Source organism: Ictalurus punctatus, chromosome 7 (assembly GCF_001660625.3).
Source record: "Ictalurus punctatus breed USDA103 chromosome 7, Coco_2.0, whole genome shotgun sequence".
In the NCBI taxonomy this organism is placed as follows: Eukaryota; Metazoa; Chordata; class Actinopteri; order Siluriformes; family Ictaluridae; genus Ictalurus; species Ictalurus punctatus.
Genome location: NC_030422.2, coordinates 18397284 through 18411203, shown reverse-complemented (window position 1 = coordinate 18411203; position 13920 = coordinate 18397284). Strand labels below are relative to the sequence as shown.

At 39.1% G+C, this 13920-nt stretch overlaps 1 protein-coding gene across 4 annotated transcripts; it reads left to right on the top strand.

Annotated features, from left to right (window-relative positions):
- Positions 1–309: 309 nt before the first annotated feature.
- tkfc (triokinase/FMN cyclase) lies at positions 310–13677 on the top strand. 4 transcript variants are annotated; one of them, XM_047156869.2, is made up of 17 exons: positions 310–520; positions 616–917; positions 4637–4826; positions 5671–5966; positions 6189–6267; positions 6351–6440; positions 6570–6604; positions 7789–7873; positions 7958–8047; positions 8413–8529; positions 9309–9425; positions 11678–11815; positions 11935–12041; positions 12139–12242; positions 12443–12476; positions 12592–12684; positions 12847–13677. In XM_047156869.2, the coding sequence occupies exons 2-17, from the start codon at positions 891–893 to the stop codon at positions 13006–13008; spliced, it is 1764 nt and encodes a 587-aa protein (XP_047012825.1). In that variant the 5' UTR covers positions 310–520; positions 616–890; the 3' UTR covers positions 13009–13677. The 4 variants fall into 4 exon arrangements, with proteins under 4 accessions (XP_047012825.1, XP_017327578.1, XP_017327577.1 ...); XM_017472089.3 differs by lacking the exon at positions 616–917 and having other exon boundaries at positions 310–473; XM_017472088.3 differs by lacking the exon at positions 310–520 and having other exon boundaries at positions 556–917.
- Positions 13678–13920: the final 243 nt, after the last annotated feature.

Here is a 13920-nt window from a genome sequence, read left to right as displayed (position 1 = left end):
AGCAGCAAAAACTCTATCAAACTACTTGATATAGTTCCTCATAAAAGGTAAACAACTTTATTGTCAGAGCTTTCAAATGTGATTCTTTGTTCATTTGTTTTAAGATGTCAGAGTTTCATGCAAACATTACATTAAAAAAGTCAATAAAGAAACTGAACATGGAGTCACAGTGCAAAGTTCTGCAAAGTTGGCTTCAGCAAGATGGCGATGCCATTGACGTGTTTGTTTTAACAAGGAAAAACAGCGCTTCCTCTCTGTGGTGCGCGCGAACCGCGCATGAACGGCTGCATCATCACTGTGGGCGGACGTACTGAGCAAAAATCAAAATCGCATACTACCATACTAGTATGACAAAGTAGTACGATACCAATGCAAATTACTTTAGGCTACTATTTGGTGCACTAGTACACACCTTTGCCCATTTCCATTTTTTTATTTTTTTATTTGGACACATACTCCGGAGGCAAATGGAGGTAAGCTGAATTGCTGTATGTTGTGGAGGGTTCATACTTAAATCCTGGTAAGTATGAAGAGTCGTAAATTTCAGAGATTAGTTTTTAATAATAATAACTAGTCAAGGAGGCCAAGTGACAGTAATAACATATCACATTACAGACAATAGCAGCAGCAGAACAAGTGTCTCCTGTTCTTCTTCTATCGGTACAAGCTTATAAAGAGCCACAGCGCCATCACCCGGACAATACTTGCATAACAAAAACAATAGTATTTAAAGTACACACAAAAATCTGTTAGACTTTACCAGATCAACAACAAAACAAAAACAAAAAAACATTTTAGGCAACACCTTCGAAGCAGATGAAGGACAAAGCCACAAGTTCAGCTTTAGTTACATCCACGACAGGTGAAACAGCTGGAGAAAGACGAGAAGCATGCCGTTTTTGTCCATCCGACAACTGGTAAGTACACGAGCCAAGTTTACGTGTAATGTGCAGATGTTTTGAAAATCATCTTGGGCGTGCTTTTGGAACATATGTAGGAATATGCATATACGCACCTAATCTCCCTGTTTGAAGTCAGGAGCACGAGCTCTTTGTCTAGAGTCCGTATATATGTCTCCCTTTGTGACTATGATACTTTCTGACTTGGCACACGCGCATCCTTGCGAGCATCAGGAAGAGGAAGAGGAAGAACATCAAGACGAGTGCGCATTTTCTTGCCACAAGGTAACTCAAAGGGAGACGGTCCTGTAGTAGAATGCGGAGTAGCACTGTAAACTTGAAGAAACGGTGTCAGTGTCAACATGTAGTGACAGTCCCACACAGCAGTTTCAAATGGGCCTACAGTATCAATAGACAATTTTTCCCATGACACGTACTGACAAAGTACGTCAGGTACAAGGTACCTGCAGTGGTGTAGCAGAGGTAGTAGCAGTCTTATCGGAAGACGGGCAAATGTGACATTTATTAATTTGTTCTTTGGACTCAAAGCAGTTTCCACAGCAGCTGATGAAGGAGGCCATCCATGAGAAATGTGTGCTATCACTTCTGAACATACAGCAGAGGCAGAAGCAAATTCAGCTGGAGACACAGTGGATATTTCTGAAAACAACAATGGAACGAACTCAGGTTCAGCATCAGAGTAATCCTTGTCAGAAGCTGGCAAAGCTAGATGAGAAAGACAATCTGCCGTATGGTTTGGTAAACCAGAGCACTAAGCCACATCATAATTAAAACATAGTAATCTTGCAGCCCAACACACTATTCGCATTCCAGCACGGTCCTTGCCTTTGGAAGAGAAAAGTACTGTTAAGGCCTGATGATCAGTACGCAGGAGAAATATACAACCCCAGAGATAAGTTCTCCATTTTTCGACAGCCCAGACACATGCTAAGGCTTCTTTTTCCACTGTTGAGTATTTACATTCAGTAGATGAAAGCATACTTCTAGCAAACGCAACACCGCATTCTGTATTATCTTTTGCTTTGGATTTGCACAAGCACAGCACCTAATCTATAGTCGGATGCATCAATTGAAACCACAGTAGGCAATTTAGGATTAAATAATGCAAAGGCAGGACTTTTACCTAATAGCTGTTTCACAGTATCAAAGCTTTGATGAGCCTTATCTGACCAGTAGACCAGGCTCTACTACTGTAGCAAAATTTGGGATGAATTTATTATACCAGGATAACAATCCAGGAAGGGAACGGAGCTGGTGTGTATCTTTTGGGACTGGTGTATGAAGACTTACACTAAGATGGTCTTCATCTTGGTAAACACCTTGCGCAGACACTGTATGACCCAGAAAGAGCAAACTGGTTTTGTTAAATTGACACTTCGAACTGTTTCATTTTAGGCCTGCATACTGAATGCATTGAATAACAGCCTTGAGCATATGATCATGTTCACCTTGTGTACAACCCCAGAGAATGATATCATCCACTTGTGAGTCACTTGTAAGTTTCAGATTAGTTTTTAATAACTAGTCAAGGGGACAAGGTAAAATGGAAGTACATATACACTTCTTTGCGGAAAGGCAGAAGTTTTCTGACGTCATTGTGAAAAGGGACTATAACAGCAGCAGCAGAAGTGTCTCTTGTTCTTTGCCTTTTATAGGTACAAGCCTACTGTATATACAGTATCTCACAAAAATGAGTACACCCCTCACATTTTTGTAAATATTTGATTCTATCTTTTCATGTGACAACACTGAAAAAATGACACTTTGCTACAATGTAAAGCAGTGAGTGTACAGCTTGTGTAACAGTGTAAATTTGCTGTTCCCTCAAAATAACTCAACACACAGCCATTAATGTCTAAACCGCTGGTAACAAAAGTGAGTACACCCCTAAGTTAAAATGTCCAAATTGGGCCTAAAGTGTCAATATTTTATGTGGCCAACATTATTTTCCAGCACTGCCTTAACCCTCTTGGCCATGGAGTTCACCAGAGCTTCACAGGTTGCCACTGGAGTCCTCTTCCACTCCTCCATGACGACATCACGGAGCTGGTGGATGTTAGAGACCTTGTGCTCCTCTACCTTCCGTTTGAGGATGCCCCACAGATGCTCAATAGGGTTTAGGTCTGGAGTCATGCTTGGCCAGTCCACCACCTTCACCCTCAGCTTCTTTAGCAAGGCAGTGGTCGTCTTGGAGGTGTGTTTGGGGTCGTTATCAAGCTGGAATACATGCTGGGATCATGCTCTGCTTCAGTATGTCACAGTACATGTTGGCATTTCATGGTTCCCTCAATGAACTGTAGCTCGCCAGTGCCGGCAGCACTCATGCATTGTGTTTAGTGTGCAGAACAGGATAAATATGTTGGTCAAACACCATCAGCAAAGGGGCCTGCATACAAGGTAAAGCACCTCATACTGTATAATTTGGAGATGCATCATTGATATTTGTGGCTGGCAGTCCCAGACCATGACACTCCCACCACTATGCTTGACTGTAGGCAAGACACACTTGTCTTTGTACTCCTCACCTGGTTGCCACCACACACGCTTGAGACCATCTGAACCAAATACGTTTATCTTGGTCTCATCAGACCACAGGACATGGTCCCAGTAATCCATGTCCTTAGTCTGCTTATCTTCAGCAGACTGTTTGTGGGCTTTCTTGTGCATCATCTTTAAAAGAGGCTTCCTTCTGGGATGACCGCCATGCAGACCAATTTGATGCAGTGTGCGGCGTATGGTCTGAGCACTGACAGGCTGACCCCCCCACCCCTTCAACCTCTGCAGCAATGCTGGTAGCACTCATACGTCTATTTCCCAAAGACAACCTCTGGATATGACGCTGAGCACGTGCACTCAACTTCTTTGGTCGACCATGGCGAGGCCTGTTCTGAGTGGAACCTGTCCTGTTAAACCGCTGTATGGTCTTGGCCACCATGCTGCAGCTCAGTGTCAGGGTCTTGGCAATCTTTTTATAGCCTAGGCCATCTTTATGTAGTGCAACAATTCTTTTTTTCAGATCCTCAGAGAGTTCTTTGCCATGAGGTTCCATGTTGAACTTCCAGTGACCAGTATGATGGAGTGTCAGAGCGATGACACCAAATTTAACACACCTGCTCCCCATTCACACCTGAGACCTTGTAACACTAACAAGTCACATGACACCGGGGAGGGAAAATTGTTAATTGGGCCCAATTTGGATATTTTCACTTAGGGGTGTACTCAGTTTTGTTGCAAGTGGTTTATACATCAATGGCTGTATGTTGAGTTATTTTGAGGGGACAGCAAATTTACACTGTTACACAAGCTGTACTACTTTACATTGTAGCAAAGTGTCATTTCTTCAGTTTTGTCACATGAAAAGATATAATCAAATATTTACAAAAATGTGAGGGGTGTACTCACTTTTGTGAGATACTGTAGAACCACAGTGCAATCAATTGAACAATACTTATATAACAAAAACACAACACTGTAGTGTAGTGCTTTAATCTTCCCTATTTTTTTAAAGGAAATCTAGCACAATCTAGTATTTTCATTTGCCTTCTTGCAACAATTTTCATGCTGACTACAGAGTTAATGCAAGCTGCAGGCATTCTGCTCTATTATTTATGCATGTATTTTGGTCGTGTGTGTGTTATAGTCCGTGCACACAATATGAGAAAAGCAATGTCAGTGGTGTTGCTCTAAAGTATCTGAAACCCCTGTGGGTTGGACAGGTACACAGGAAGTTGCTGAACTCTGTGGAGCGGTGTGTGGATGAGGCCCTGGAGGGCATAGTGAGCAGCAATGGAGGACTGATGCTCCTAAGGGGTCAAAGGGTGGCACTGCGCTCTGACCTCCACAACCTGAAGGGCAAAGTGGCACTGATCTCTGGAGGTGGCTCAGGACATGAACCTGCACATGCAGGTAAATGTTGAGTTCTTAATGTCCTGCTTACCCTGAGTGGAGAGATTTTTTTTCTGATGATGATCTTTTACTTAGTGTTCAAAGTTGGCTACAATGGGTTCATGGTGGATTTTTAATGTGCTTGGGTTTAGAAATTGCACCAATATTACTTCCTGTAGGCTTCCACCAGAAATACCAAGATCAAAAACAAACTTTGTGAAACCACCTCTAAAACCAAGTATTTGACAAAAACACATAATTTTAGATCTTCGGCACTGAAAAAGTGTTTGACATATTAATTATTATTATTATTATTATTTTTTTATCACAGAGCTGTTTAATAATCAGGAGGTGTTGATTAATTTTCTAGAACAGCAGTTCTGTCAGTTATAATGCAAATCACCTGTTTATTTTAATGTGCTTATTCTAATACATTATCGTTTCTGTAGTAACAATTCATTTACAGTATGGCAGATAACTAAGCCTAATAGTAAAAGGATTAAAAACTCTATAAACCCAATCAATAAATGCTGATTTAGAAGGAGACTCCAGTGTAAGTCAGTCAGAGGTAAACCATTTTTAATGTGTGTTATTAACTGAAAGTGAAAGTGGCAAAATGACGGTTTATAGCTGCTATAATAAGTTTGTTTTGTGGACATTGAAGAACATGACGCGTAATTATAAACAGACAAATATGTTGTGTTGTTCTTTAATAAATAAAAAATGTATAGACGTCCCTGATTTTTGGTCCATTTGTAACTCAAAACCAAATAGTATATTAGCATTTGGGGGGAAATTATCATTATGATATTGAAATGTTCAGAGGAACTCTGGGATGATGTTAACACTGAGATATTCCTTTCAGGCTACATTGGAAGAGGGATGCTATCAGCTGCTGTAGCAGGAGCAGTGTTTTCCTCCCCTCCTCCTGGAAGTATTCTGGCAGCCATCATGACCCTCTGGCAGAGTGGTACTTCAGGAGTCCTGTTGCTGGTTAAGAACTACACAGGTGACCGTCTGAACTTTGGCCTAGCTGTGGAAAAAGCACGGGCACAAGGAGTCCCCGTGGACATGGTGGTTGTGGCTGATGACTGTGCTTTTACTACTCAGCTCAGCAAAGCAGGCAGGAGAGGACTCTGTGGAACTGTGTTTATTCACAAGGTACAGAACTCAACTGATTTATCAGATATGTGTAATGGAGAGGATGTGGTACACCAACAGTGCTGCTTTACACCCATTTAAAGTCATCTGATAACATTTGCTTAATTAGAGAGTGTAAGAGCTGTTCTCATATCTGCACACACAAAAGTTTGGAACATTACGGTTCGGGTTAGACTCTTTCCTGTTAATTATTCACTTTTTGTTTGTGTGTTAAATCTGTAGCTGGCTGGAGCACTGGCTGAGGAAGGCTGTCCACTAGATGTGATTGTTTCTAAAGTGTCAAAGGCAGTAAAAAACATTGGTGAGAGTAATTAGCAAGCACATGAGATTCATTTTTACCAGGGAACTAAGCATAATCAAAGATGTGCTCTTTCACTGTGGTAGGGACTCTGGGTCTCAGTCTGTCTGCATGCAGTGTGCCAGGATGCCTACCCACCTTTCAGCTTCTGCCAGGAGAAATGGAGCTAGGACTGGGTAAAAATAATATGGAGGAGATTGAGAGAAGTCCATATTTATGGTCTTATTGTGTTGAATGATTAACAAATTGTTTTAGTGGGTTAATAAATTATGGAATAGAGCATGCCTCTCTCTGCGTCTCTGCAGGAATTCATGGAGAGCCGGGCATTAAAAAGTCCAAGGTACTATTTGTGTTTTTTTATTGAAGTTGATTAGTATCCTAACTAGTTTCTTTTATATGAGTCTCATAGTGATTCACTTCAATTCAATCTGATTTAAATTCAAATGTTTTTAGTTTAATGAATATTACATTTTTTAGTCACCTATATAAATGTGGTAAGCAAAGAATCATTACAGCATACAAGCAAATATTGTACATTACAAACATAGCAAATATAGCATGTTTTGAGATTAGCTGTATTGATAAAGAAGGAGGAGGTGATAACACACACTGCCCATTAACCATCCAAAGTAACACATAAACATTATACTCAATGAGCACTTTATTAGGAACAGCTGTACACCTACTCATTCATTAGCTATTCAGCCAATCATGTGGCAGCAGTACAATGCATAAAATCATGCAGATTCCAGGTAGCAGCGCTGGGTATTGTTCACATCAACCATCAGAATGGGGAAAATGTGATCACAGTGATTATGACTTAGGCATGATTCTCTAGGCAACAGTCTCTAGAGGTGCGGAGAGAAAAAAAAAAAAAACATCCAGTGAGCAGCAGTCCTGTGGATGGAAACGCCTTGTTGATGAGAGAGGTCAGTGGAGAATGGCCAGACTGGTTTGAGCTGAAAGGAAGGCTACAATAGCTCAGATAACCACTCTGTACCATTGTGGTGAGCAGAAAAGCATCCCAGAATGCACAATACATCAAATATTGTGCTTCATGGCCACAATTTACCATCATCTAATGGCTACTTCCAGCATGATAATGCACCATGTCTCAGAGCAAAAGTTGTCTCAAACTGGTTTCATGAACATGACAGTGAGCTCAGTCTTCTTCAGTGGCCTTCCCAGTCACTGGATATGAATCCAGTAGAGCATGTTTGGGATGTGGTAGAACGAGAGATTCGCAGCATGCATTTCAGCGTGCACCTGAAAAATCTGCAGGAATTGTGTGATGCAGTCATGTCAACATGGACCAGAATCATCTTGTGGAATCCATGCCACAAAGAATTGAAGCTGTTTTGAGAGCAAATGGAGGCCCTGGCCAGTATTAGTATAGTGTTCCTAATAAAGTGAGTACTCTGTGTACATTAGACATTATAATAGAAAACTTAGATCTTTATAAAAATAGAGCTTGATAGTATTCTCTTGTCTTTACCATATGTGGATGGATTGCTTTATGTTCAGATGGCCTCTGCTGATGAGGTTGTGAAGACTATGATTGATCATATGACTGACCCTTCCAGCCAATCACATTTGCCTCTGAAATCAGGTAGGCTGTAAGTTACAAGAGTTTTGGTGTAAGAGCACTTTCTTCCATGTGTCATGTGTGAAGCTGTGTGGTTTTCTGTTACAGGTGATCGTGTGGTCCTCTGTGTGAATAATCTTGGTGCTCTATCCTGTTTGGAGATGGCTGTTGTCACCAGAGCTGCCATCAACTATTTAAGTGAGAATACATTTTATGTTTACATATTTGGCACACCACTTTATCTAAAATGAAATTTGAAAGAAGATACAGTGCAAACAGTTGAGGGTGATGCTCAAGGGTCCAGTAGTAGGTCTCTGGAAGTCCTGAGACTTGAAACTGAAATTGTGGTGTACAGTGAGGAGCAGCGTGGAGGTTTCCATTACCTCAAGTTTTATGTTAATGACACAAACATATTAGTAAGTATCAAGCTACAAGAGCTATTTTTGTTTAAATCAAACTATATCCACATTATCAGGTATTATTTTTATATACCACTTATGTCCAAGTTTAAATAAAAACTTGCATCAGCATGTAATGTTTAATGTATCTGTGGCTATCTGTAGTGGGACAAGGAGTGCAGGTTCCACGGGTGATGTCTGGCACATTCATGACATCACTGGAGATGGCAGGCGTGTCTTTGTCTCTCATGCGAGTCGATGAGGAGATACTCCGACTGTTTGGTCAGTTCAGTTCATCTAAACTCACAGATATTATAGCAGATATTATCGTGTTATTATATTTCCATCAGCCGAGAAGATCTATAAACGTCTAAAGTGAGACTGAATTCTTAAGGCAAGACACTGCAGGAAATAATGACGATTTTGGTTGGGTTTTTGTTGTTTGTTACATTGCATGTATACTTAAATAAAATGTACATTCAGAACCAAAAATTTCAGTTTCCAGGTGTCCATCATTCATATGTTCATTCCGGTTCCTATAGATGATATAACAGTGGAATTTCTGAAAATCTTTAAAACATCAAGACTACATATTGGTTTTATTAAGTTTAAAAATGTTTAGCAATTAATTGGAAAAGATTTATATAATTTCTTCTTTTTAAAAAATCCCTGTTCATTTGTGGTGTCTTGCTTTAACACATTCAGACCATATAATTGTGAGAGTGCTGATTTCCAGTTGTAAAAGTAAACTATTTATTGCTGAAAGAACCACACAAATATATTAGTCAAGATGTAGGCAATTCCAGGCATGCCGTAGTTTATGGAGGATGGCCAAACTTTAACTTATTTTCACTACTAGAAGCAATGAATTTTGTGTTAGAAGTGGATTAGTTCCAAATATTTCAGTAATGACCAACTCCATAAGGAGCATAACACAGTATTGTTACAAATTCTGACCATAGACTCTACTCAGTAAGTCAGTTTAAGTAGATCTATAAAGAATATATTCTGATGTTTTATTTTTATTTTATTTAAATGCTTATGGCCCCTAACTTCTGCAGATGCTAAAACCTCAGCGCCTGCCTGGCCCAACCTCAGCAGTGAGAGTTTAAGTGGGAGGAACCTGTATGTGGAACCCACGGCGAGACCAGCTTCCGCTGAGACAAAACCTGAACAAGGTGGAGGTTTAAACAATTAAATGTGGGCTTCCTCCAAGCATCATCTTTTTTCTGTTTATACTATTTTATTTTATTTGTCTCTTGTCAATCTCATCTTGTTTACAACCCCAATTCCAAAAAAGTTGGGACGCTGTGTAAAATTATAGATGCAGATTGGTGAATTTCTGCTTCTTCTGAAAGACTCTGCCTCTAAAAGGTACTCTTTTTATACCCAATCATGTTCCTGACCTGTTGCCAATTAACCTCCAGCTGTTTCTTTTTAGTAACACTTACTTTTCCAGCCTGTTGTTGCCCCGTCCCAACTTTTTTGAGACATGTTGCAGCCATGAAATTCCAAACTTTTTTTTCCGTAAAATGGTACATTTATTCAGTTTAAACATTTGATATGTTTTTTATGTTCTATTGTGAATAACATATAGGTTTATGAGATTTGCAAATCATTGCATTCTGTTACATGTACATTTATTTACATTTTACTCAACTTTTTTGTGTCCCAACTTTTTTGGAATTGGGGTTGTATCTCACAGCCAGGGTTTAATGACAAAGCACAAAATGCGTACTTGCTATGAGCTTACAATCGTGTGGAAAAATAAGTACACCCCATAGAAATTATTGGTTTTCTTGACATATTTGGACAAGCAACCAGTTGCTCATCTTTGAAACAGTGCCTATTAATAAAGTTGATAAACTTACACAAAACCACAAGGAAAATTAGCTTTTGCAATCATTTATTCAACAGAAATATCAATAGATGTGATATTCTTCTGTGGAAAAAGTAAGTACACCCTTGGCCTCAGAAGCTAGTATTACAGAAATAACTTCTTTCATGTGTTTTGCATAATTGTTCACCAGTCTCTGACATTGGCTTGCTGGAATTTTTGACCACTCTTCCATGCAATATTCTTAGAGTTGCAAGATGTTTGAGGGTTTTCTTACATGTACTGCTTGTTTCAAATCCCCCCACAACATTTCAATGAGATTCAAATCCGTTCATTGACTAGGCCATTCCATAACCCTCCATTTCTTCTGTTTGAGCCATTTGCAGTGGATTTGTTAGTGTGCTTAGGATCATTATACTGCTGAAAGGTCCACTTCAACTTTTGGACAGATGGCCTCTAATTATCTTCAAGCACACTTTGATATGATGCAGAATTCATAGTTGAATCAATGGATGCAAGCTGTCCAGTCCCTGAAGCAACGAAGCAACCCCAAACCATAACATTTCCACCTGTGCTTCACAGTTGGTATGAGGTGCTTCTCCTGAAAAGCTGTCTTTGGTGTCCACCAAACATGTCTTCTGTAACTGTAGCACATTATTCCAAAAGGCCTGGTCTTTGGCTATATGCTCACTGGCAAACTGTAGTCTTGCAAAGGCTGTTTCCTGGCACGCATGCATGTAAAATTTATGCAATCTCTTTCTGATTGCAGAAGAGTGCACTTTGACACCATCGGTTGCAAGACTTACTAGCAGATCCTGTGATAAAATTTCAAGGTTCTTGGATACTCCTTTTTGCATCAGATGGTCTGCTCTTGGGCTGAATTTGCTGGGATGGCCAGTCCTGGACAAATTGGCAGTTGTTTGAAATCTGCGCCATTTGTAGAAGATTTCCTTATAGTGGAATGATGTATTTCAGATAATTTGGAAATCTTTTTAAATTCCTTGCCAGACTTGCAGGCATGCACAACCTTTTTTCTGAAGGCCTTACAGAACTCTTTAGATGTTGGCATGATGACACCACACACCTCGATAGCAATGGGAACACCAGACTCTAGATATGAGAGGGGTATAAAGACAGGTTCCACATGCACTCCCTAAGCAGGTTCTAATCACTGGCACCCAATCTTGAACACCTGACTCTAAATTTATGGATTTGAAGGTGTGATAAATGTAGGGGTGTACTTACATTTTCCATGTGACAATCTGTTTTTTGTATTTAATTTAAATTATGAAAATTACTACAAAAAATCAATTTTATGTCATTTGATAGATCACCTTTATTAATAGGCACTGTTTCAAAGAAGATCAAATGTTTGCAGGTCCAAATATGTAAAAAAAAAAAAAATAAATAAATAAATAAAAAATTCCATGGGCTGTACGTATTTTTTTACACAACTGTATATACTACTATATACAGAATTACTATTTATTAATTATTAACTTACACTATGTATTGATGCTGTGTGTATTACATTTAAAAGACATGAAGACATTTAAAATGAAAGTGTTAATGAAATTTTCCATTTTCCATCAGGTCCATTTTCTTCTGTGGCACGTCTAGCTTTGGAATCCATTTGCAAATCGCTCTTACAACAGAAAGAGGAGCTCAATGCCCTGGATCGTGCAGCAGGAGATGGAGATTGTGGGAGCACACATGCTCTTGCTGCTACTGGTGTGCAGATGAGTTTACAAATTCATACACAAATAATTTGTTTAGTATTTATTTATTGAGTTTGTTATTTTGCATGACTCTTTTTAAAAAATGTTCCACTGATGCATTATCTACCAAAGCCATCGAAGAGTGGATGCAGACCACTACCATCCCAGGACGTCCGTGTCTACTCCTGACAGCCCTTGCTGGGTTGGTGGAGGAGAAAATGGGTGGATCTTCAGGAGCAGTATGGAAATAAATGTCTAAAATTGCTTTTACACAAACAACTGTGCTGTGAACAACATTATCTAATATTGAGGTCTGCTGTTACTGTCCTCCAACAGCTGTATAGTCTGTTCCTGACAGCAGCTGCACCCCACCTAAGGGAAACTTGTGATGGAAAACACTGGGCTAAAGCTATACAGGCTGGAGCTGAAGCTATGAAAAGGTAGCTATTAAGATCATTTCACTATCTTGAAATATCAATTGCACTAATTTAACATTTCTTCTATAGTAATGTTTTTTCATTGACTATACAAAACAATTTGACTAGCATGTTTTGAGTATTGAGGGATAAGAATGAAACTGAATGAAGAATGAAATTAGATGGAGTCTCCACCTTAATTATTAGAACCTATTTTCTGATAGGTATGGAGGTGCTGAGCCTGGTGACAGAACAATGGTAAGACTACAGTCTTACTTATTTTGCCCATATTTGTCCTCTAACCGGGTAAATCAGAGATGCGAATAGCATCTGAATATTGACATCCAGGAGCACGTCTTTCTTTCCCTTTCAGCTGGATGCACTGTGCCCTGCAGTGGATGAGTTGATGAAATTATCCACAGCTTCTCCTGGTGGCCATATTGCAGTACTACAGGCAGCGGTGGAGGTACAGTACACTAGCACTCCAGCGATTCTTCCTCTGTTTCCTTTTTCCAATTGTCTATGCTATATATTCATTTATATTTCAGTTACATGATTATAATTGGTTCTTGCTTATTCACTTATTCAGTCCAGAGCTTGACATTAATATTTGTTTTCTCCTAAACAGAAAGCAGAGTTGGGTGCACAGTCTACCTGTGACCTCACTGCCAAAGCAGGTCGAGCAAGTTACATTGCATCTAAACGGCTGACTCAGCCTGACCCTGGTGCTGTGGCTGTAGCTGCCATTCTCCGAGCAGTGTTTGATACTGTGAAAGGAACAGACCAGTGATCTACACAGGTGTCATGGCATAAAACATGGATCAGAGAGGACACTCTGCATTGTTGGGGGAATGCCAACTAATATACACAAGTACAATAAATCAGCAATAACAGAGAACATTCCAAAATAATCATAGATAATTTTGTGACTAATTGCACTGAAAGAACAGTATTTGAGTGGTGTTCATTTGTTGGAGTTCCATGCATGATAGATTATGCACCCATTCTTCTTTTATCATGGATTAAGAAGCCTATTAATGACTAAAACAGGATGATGCAATGGTAGAGCAGAATGGTTTCTTACTGGCAGAGTTGACTTATTCTTATTATTAGAGTTAAATGCAATAATCAATTAATGAACATCATTTTGAAAACATTGCAATAATCATTTAATCATCTTTGCTTAAGTCATTCTAAATCAGTCTTACATTCAAGGAAGTTGCAGTGAAATTATTTAGTAAATCTGCATATTCTTTACTGGAGTTGAATGCACTTTAACTGTTAAATTTTGTTCCTTTCCTGGAAAAGAATTCACATAGAAGGATTAATTTGCCACTCAAAAGTGATTGTATTTTTTTTTTCTTCATCTTTTTTTTTTTTTTTTAATCATTTAACATTGCAAACATTGTATATGTAATAATAACATGAAATAAAGTTACATTTATTAAAAAGTTTTTTTTAAATGTTATTACATGAATATTATATATTTTCTAAGAATATCTGACATCACTGGAGGTCTTTCAGACTGTGGATTCTGTTATGAAATAAAATTTGGTAGCACAAATAAAGGTTTCATAACAAATCAGTCATATCATAGCTGTTGACACTTCGAGATCTCAAAGGAAAAGAAGTGCTGTAGACACTCTCACACCTGTGTGTGTGCAGTTCTTCAGTGTGAGTTTAAATATAGAGTCAGGAAGTG

What these genes read in the sequence shown, in the direction of transcription:
- tkfc (XM_017472087.3), top strand. Translation starts at nt 4,529, where the DNA reads ATGCATGTATTTTGGTCGTGTGTGTGTTATAGTCCGTGCACACAATAT. An exon ending in CGGGCATTAAAAAGTCCAAG is followed by an intron (nt 6,605 to 7,788) that starts GTACTATTTGTG and finishes CTTTATGTTCAG; the next exon opens with ATGGCCTCTGCTGATGAGGT. An exon ending in GGAGCTGAAGCTATGAAAAG is followed by an intron (nt 12,243 to 12,442) that starts GTAGCTATTAAG and finishes ATTTTCTGATAG; the next exon opens with GTATGGAGGTGCTGAGCCTG.